Source organism: Oculina patagonica, chromosome 5, assembly GCF_052425735.1.
Source record: "Oculina patagonica isolate OP01 chromosome 5, crgOcupat, whole genome shotgun sequence".
Lineage (NCBI taxonomy): Eukaryota > Metazoa > Cnidaria > Anthozoa > Scleractinia > Oculinidae > Oculina > Oculina patagonica.
This window is the reverse complement of record NC_135762.1, coordinates 30,922,820-30,930,054: the sequence shown is the minus strand read 5'-3', so window position 1 is coordinate 30,930,054 and position 7,235 is coordinate 30,922,820. Positions and strand designations below refer to the sequence as shown.

At 40.4% G+C, this 7,235-nt stretch overlaps 1 protein-coding gene across 1 annotated transcript; it reads right to left on the bottom strand.

Annotated features, from left to right (window-relative positions):
* Nucleotides 1-623: 623 nt before the first annotated feature.
* Nucleotides 624-7,166, bottom strand: LOC144654297 (uncharacterized). Its single transcript, XM_078514398.1, has 8 exons — nt 5,880-7,166; nt 4,545-5,491; nt 4,115-4,174; nt 3,633-3,862; nt 2,615-2,947; nt 1,861-2,060; nt 1,464-1,598; nt 624-805 (listed from the first exon to the last, which is right to left on the bottom strand). The coding sequence occupies exons 1-8, from the start codon at nt 7,133-7,135 to the stop codon at nt 802-804; spliced, it is 3,165 nt and encodes a 1,054-aa protein (XP_078370524.1). The 5' UTR covers nt 7,136-7,166; the 3' UTR covers nt 624-801.
* Nucleotides 7,167-7,235: the final 69 nt, after the last annotated feature.

Here is a 7,235-nt window from a genome sequence, read left to right as displayed (position 1 = left end):
GGACCATCATTAGGTGTCCGTCTCCTGGAGGTGACTGTCTGGCGCTTGAGGATATCAAACTTTCTCTCCAAATACAATGCGCTAACACCAGATAACAGAAAGTGCATTGCTACCTAAGGTCGTAGTTTTCTAGTTTATAAAAGCTCTCTACATTTTTTTATTCAGTTAGCCTTGTTCCAGTTTGCATTGTGTATAGTTTATTTCATTAGACTAGAAGTCGTCATATTCTTGAACAAGCGAGTGCATACAGACATGTTCCAGTTTGTAACATGAGGCACTAACAAATAGATTGCCAATTAAATCCAAAAAGCCGCATAGCCGCCAATGTGTTAGCTATCTGCTGCATAAACATGAGCCTTTCTGATGCGTTCGAAAGTACTAATAACCCATGACAAATAAAATGCACTATATGCCTTACCCCCGATATACCTTTTGTTGAAAAACGCATGAAAAGAGTGCTGCAAAACGCACTTTTCATGAAGTAGTAGATGAAGTAGTAAATGAAGTAGCACTATGAAGTAGTGGTGCATCGAATATTAATGATCGCCACCCCATGCTACCTAGCGATCGCTGATGTGCCTTGCACATGACAAAGTAGTGACAATTTAATACATGAAAACGTATTATAAAAAGAACTCATTTTATTTTCAAATTTTCTCCTTGTCACTGATTACATTTTGTTAGTAACAAAGTGATCTGATTGTATGCAATAAAATACATAAAAATTGACTTTTTCGCCCCTTCCGATAAACAAATTCAAGAAAAAGAGCTGTCAGTCCACAAATCAAATTCGTACTTGAATCACCTGAAATGAAGAAAAAAATGATAAATAACATCATAAAACTCTTTTTCCTTGGCCATTTCGCTTTTACAAGAAATAAAATACAAACAGCTTGCGATTGGTGACGTCACGGAAATTTCCCGCCACCTGAAGTAAGCGGGAAAACAGCGCCTGGGCACTAGTCTAGCTGCGGGTCTCGGGGAGACTGGGATGTGTTTACAGAAGAACAAGGATGGTGGAAAGCTACATCGTTACGTATTTGTCATCTATTACAAACATCTCCATTTTTTCCATAATCTTACTTATCTTAATTGACTTTATTGTTATTTGGTTTGGTGTTTTTCTCACTTTCGATTTAAGTACAATAAGTAAAATTTGGAAACGAGTCCAGTCATCCATCAGTCAGGAACGCAAGTCTGTTTTGAAGCGTCTAGGGGTATTTTTTATCCCCCCCCCCCCCCTGGATGTGATGCTAGCCATCGCAGGGTTACCCCACCCCCTGCAGTAAATGTGCCGGTATCCATTTTGACACCTACTGAGTAAAGAGTAGCCCGGCCAACGCAGTCGTGTTTTTTGTGCAGAGGAGTGAAACAAGATTGCCCATAAAAACGACTGCGTTATTCACCACACGTCACCCAGATTTGCCAGGCACACAAACGTAGAGGATCCGAAACAAACTTACCCAGTCAGTAGAGCTCTAGCAACGTCGTGTCCAGGGCGGTGTCTTGACGAGCCCCGTGCAGCAAGTATAGCTTGGGGATTTCGAATGTAAATCTTGCCGTTAATCATATAAACATCCTTCGCTATGTTAAAATCTCTGAAGTAAAATGCAAGCAAAAGAATAGAATTAAAAAAAACAATCTGGTACGAAGATATATAGCCATCTTGTCTTGTGGCTATCTTCTAACTTAACGTGTTTTTATACTAGCGAGTGAAGCAAAACGATCAGATATTCCATAACATCTTTGAAGTACTTGTGCTTGTATTTGCAGAACTCAGAAAGACGCGCGAAAGAATTCCTGCACCGCCCCACCCTGCTACCCAAGTATTGAGGATTAAAGCAAACAAAGCAAGCACACCTTGGTATCTTGAAGCAGGGCGGGCCTCCTGTTTTCTTCCAATGCTTCTTACAGTAGTAGCACGTGCATCCCATTCTTGGATTCTGCTCGTGATCAAGGGTAGACGGGCCACAGATAACATTTCTGCCAAACTGTATGTCTAATAAAAAAGTACTCTTCTGATTTTTAGCTTTAAGCATCTCCGCGTCCATTATAATTACCTGAAATGGGACATAGTAATAAGAACAACAATTAGTTAGCCTATAAGCAGGTTGCTTTCAAAGGTCTGAATGAAGTAAATTAACGTTCAGCGGGCAAACAGAAAATAAACGTAAATTCATCTTGAGTAGCAGTGTAGTAGATTGCGAGGACTGTGGATGGCTGCGAATTCTAGTTTTCCTTGCATCAGAGATTGTGGAACTGGGCTTCTTAAACTCATTAGTAATTCATCTCGTTAAAACAAAGAAAAATCAAAACCGTAAAAAAGGTTTGGATAAATTAGCATAAATTTTTACGATTTTGTCCGTTGTTTTTGTTTCGATTGAGAAGATATATCAAACTTTTGAAACTGTTTCATCGGTTATCCAAACACCTCGAATTTCATCAAAAATACTACGCTGCACGTCGTATTTTCTACTCTCTTCTCGGTGTTACGATAACTCGAAATTCATTCTTAATATGGCACGTGATACAAACGCCAGGTTGACGCATTTGCTATAGGATAACCTTTCAGTTTATGATCATTATAACATACGTTTTGTTTTTGAATACTTACATCTCTCTTATACTTATTTCTGTTATTTAGATCTCTTGTCTTTTCATCAGGGTTGAAACTTGCAGCCAAAATCTTTATCATGTCTTCAAACGAAGGGTTAATCAATTCCTCCACCAATTCCTTTACAACCTTGCGTCGTTCCTTGGTGTCTCGCTCAGTGTCTTGGTTAGCAGGGTCCGGTAAAATCACCGACTTTGCAAAGGCGATCTCTTCTGATAGAGGCGTGTGAGGTCGAAGTGTTGCGGGATGTGAGAGTGCTTTGTGGATTATGCGGCGACGCAAAGCAGATTTATTGTCTCGTACGCTTTCCATTTTCTCGTTCATTACGATTGACTAAAAAAAGAGAAAGAAAATAAAGAAAGCCAGTGAAACTTTCTAATGATTTTTAGTGAAAAAAATTTCATGGCTTATTTTACTCAAATATGTTCACGCAATAACCCTCCCCTTCTCATTGTCTAACTTTGTGATTACCTCCCCCCCAATTGGACACAGAGCCTTGTCCATATTTCCAATACACTTACTTCTTGTTTTCATCAACTTACTTTTGCCAGTAGAATATTGTATTTCATGGATGTCCTTGTTTCCTTAGTTTGCTGTTTAATCACTTGTCGCTTTTCTGTGCTTTTATCATCCGAGTGTTTATTTCCAGACATTATTTTGTTCAGCGCCTTGTTAAAATCACCATGGATATTAACACGGCTCTGAACAAAATAATGTTCAGCGCTTTGTTAATATCCATAGTGATATTGCCTGGTTAATATCCACCATGGAGGTCTGGGCACGATGCATTGCTAAACGGACGTGTGTTTCCAGTTTCCGTAATATTCCGTCTGTTTCAGTGGCCCATACGTCTCATTAGACCCTTTCCCTTCTCATTGTTTAATTTTCCCATTACCCCCCCCCCCTCCCCCCCACTCCTTGATTGGACACAGAGCCTTGCCCAGTTTACCGGCGCGAAATTTCCCTCTGAGCGAAGTTTCAATCATATTTCCCATACTACTTGTTTTCATCAACTTACTTTTGCCAGTAGAATATTTTCTTTTATGGATGTCCTTGTTTCCTTAGTTTGCTGTTTAATGACTTTTCTCTTTCCCTTGCTTTTATCTGCCAAGTGTTTATTTTCAGTCATTATTTTGTTAAAACTCTTGTTGATATCACCATGGAAACCACTAGAATATTGTCCGGATGTAAGATACTTAGTAAAACGCCGATTGTCCAAAGCCTTTCGTCCGCCAATCATTGACTTTCCTGAAAGAAAAACGCAACTTATTGTAAAAATATTTATTTACCAGAAACGATCGATATGCTCTGAATGCAAAACAAAATATTAAACCGATTGATTCCGGATTTCTACTAGGCTAGGACAACTTTTAAAAATAAGCAACATTTGTCAGTGAATCTGCAAGAAAGAAGGATTTTGAGATAACTGGTGATAGTATGTTGCACTGTTCGTTTAATAATGACTCTAGCTTTCATTCTCTTTGCATACTTGATGCTTACCTTGCCGCAGTTCCGTAGAAGCGGATGGAGGTCGGGGTGGCGGAGGAGGCAGATGTTTACCTACAGATTACACGATACAGTTCATTTAGTTTGTTCTGTTTGCTTCGTTTGTGAATTACTTTTTACCCCTTCTTCAAAATGGCGTTAAAAAGATTTAACACTTTACTTGCAGTGAATGCAATTAATTTTTTACCCATTACAGTTAGAACCCACCTTCATTTTTATGAATTGCAAATTTACATTTTGCAGCAGAAATTTAAAAGTAATTTGGAGATCAGTTTAACAAATGGAAAGTTTCCTCCAACTGATACCCATCCAGCATCCAGTGGAGTTGATTTATGATGACTTTGATCGAATATTGAAGACATGTACATTTAAAGAAAATATCAACAGAAATAACTAGTAAAATGCAAAGTAGCAAATGGCTTACCCTCCTCCTCTATGCTTTGATCGTTTTTGGCATTTTGAACTTCATCACACGTTTCATTCTTCTCATCCGTATCCATTATCGTCTCCGTTGTAGATTCCTTTCTTGCGTAGATCACTTCTGCAGACGAGCTCTCGTTTTCAGAAATCAACAATGGCGACTTCGACTCCTCGTCATCTTCCACAGTTATCATGACGTCACTACACGGTGCAACTGGCGTCTTACAAGATTCGGTCGAGGAATTCGTGGCACCTGTTTCCAAGGTGACGGCGTTCGTCTGTTGTAAGGGTTGTATGGGAATGCTATATGAATCCACGGGAGTAGAGATTGGAACTTCATTTGCCGATGTAGCTGTAGCTGGAGTTGATCCTGTTTCATCTTCAAGCGTCAAATTGTCAACTGGGCTTATTGAGGGTGGCACGTTAGATTCCTTGCAACACGTCATAACTTCCGATTCAGATACAGAGGACTTGTGAGAGGTAGAGAGAGAATCTGACGAACGTGACTTCAGTGGGGTGGACTGCGGCGTTTCATTGGGTGTGCAGATCGAAATCTCTGACTTGAGAGATGTTGACGATATCGATTCTGGAAGTGTGGAATCGGAATCCTCCATGTTTATCCGTACTTCTGTGCTTGGGGTTCCTGTGGCCGTGCATACGGGTGTCAAAGGAATGTCATCCGCTGTGTCTTTATCAAGTGTCCGGGATGTTGGTTGATCAGTACATGTGGTGTTGTTCCTGGACTGGATTTCCTGTGGCTTAGCGTTTGAGTTTTCTGGAGCTGATTGAGATGAACGTTTTGATGTTTTCTTCTTCTTTCCTGCACCTTTCCTCTCAGAGATGACTTTTTCTTTCCTGTCCTTTTTACCCATGTGATCTCCAGATGATGACGTCACTGATCCTGCTTCAGGATCGCCTTGTTTCCGTACTGATCGCCTCTTGCACTTTTTACTGTTAAGAATTCACACATGTGAGTTAGAAAACAAAATAAAATGGACTGACGATTTTTCATACGAATTGTTTTAACAGTTTGATGCCCGCGAATAAGATCCTAATTTTTCTTGCTAGTGGTTTGAACGACACTTAATTATTAATGACAATCTTTTTAACAGTACAGCTTACCACAGTTGTATAAAGCAAGTTCAACGTGCTTTATACAACTGTGGAAAGCTGTACTAATAAAATGGCTATTGTAAGTTACAATAGGCTTTAATATGAAAAGCCATTGAAGGGCTTTTCATGTTGATGGCTATTGTAAATTGCTTATTGTAAGTTGGCTTATTGTAAAATGCATTAAATTATTGTAAAACATAATTTTTTATAAGTATATATGGCTTACCACAGTTGAAAAACACACGTCACAATAGCCATCACGATTAAAATCCCTCCAATGATTCCACCAACAATGATAGGAGACCCTGAATCAGCTGGATCTTTGGTCCCAGAATGAGATTTGCGTTTCTTTTTCTTTTTGGAATGTTTGTCTTTTCCACTGTCACTCGTGTCTCTACGGTCCAAAACAACATTCCATCGTAGACCAGAGGATCCGCTCATTCCCGGATGGACATTCATGTTGACTTCCGGTATGGTGGATGTGCCATGTTGTGAAGATCGTTCCTGTCTTGATACCCTCGGTTGTTCGTGCGGCAAAGGCTCTTCTCTGCTATTTCCTGTAGTCTGTTCTTTAGTGGTTTCCTCTGCAGTATCTTCTTGTGGAATATGTTGCGATTCAGCAGGATTTGACGACTCCGCTGGAAACAGATTTGGCTTCGAGTCAGGTCCCGCAGATGCTGATTGGACAGATTCAACAGTTGTCGGCTCGGTAGTATAAAGATTCAGATTTATTTCAAGTTTCGTAGAATCTGATTTAGCAGACTCAGCAGTTTCGAACTCAGCTGTAGGCAGATTAGGACTTGTTTTAACTTCCGCAGCATTTGACTTGGCAGATTCGGTTGTTGTCGACTCAGCAGAATGGAGATTTGAATTCATTTCAGTTTTTACGGAATCAGATTTAGTAGATTGAGTCGCTGTCGGATCAGTTGTACGTAAATTCATATTCGGGTCGGTTTCTGTAGAAGCTGAGTTGATGTCTTTAGTAGAGGTTGCTGTATCGTAGATTTCTTCCAGTGGTACGTCGGTAATCTTTGGTGGAGGTCTGGGTTTAGTCACATATGGTGCACCTGTGACTGATGTCGCTTGCGTTCCTTGCAAAACAGGCGTATCCATGTTAACAAATTGCTGTGATGAGGGCTGATTGGTCTCCACGGGATCATCCCTAATGGAATGTTCCTTTGTCTGTAAAGACTGTGTCCAAGCTGTATCCCAGCTGGTTTTCACCCTATAACTGGGATCCCTGTTGTAAGGGTTCCATGGCATAGCCATCTTTAACAATTTATTCATATCTTCGGTTGTAGTTTCCTGTGGGTTATGAGCCGCCGTATTCTTAGCTTGTTCTAAAGCGACGTCTCTCCCGCGTTTGACCGCCTGTCGTACAAGGGAAGGAACATCCACATCACCTTGAGACACGCCAGAGCTATCAGGTGGTTCCCAATCGTCACTTTTCCTTGCGGCTCTTCTCATAATAAATTTTTTCATGGGAAACTTGTGTTTCCTGCGCCAAACATTTGTTTTCACGGTCTTGAAATCCGCGTGCGTAGTTGACGCTAATTGTCTGCCATCTTGGAATCCGCTTGCC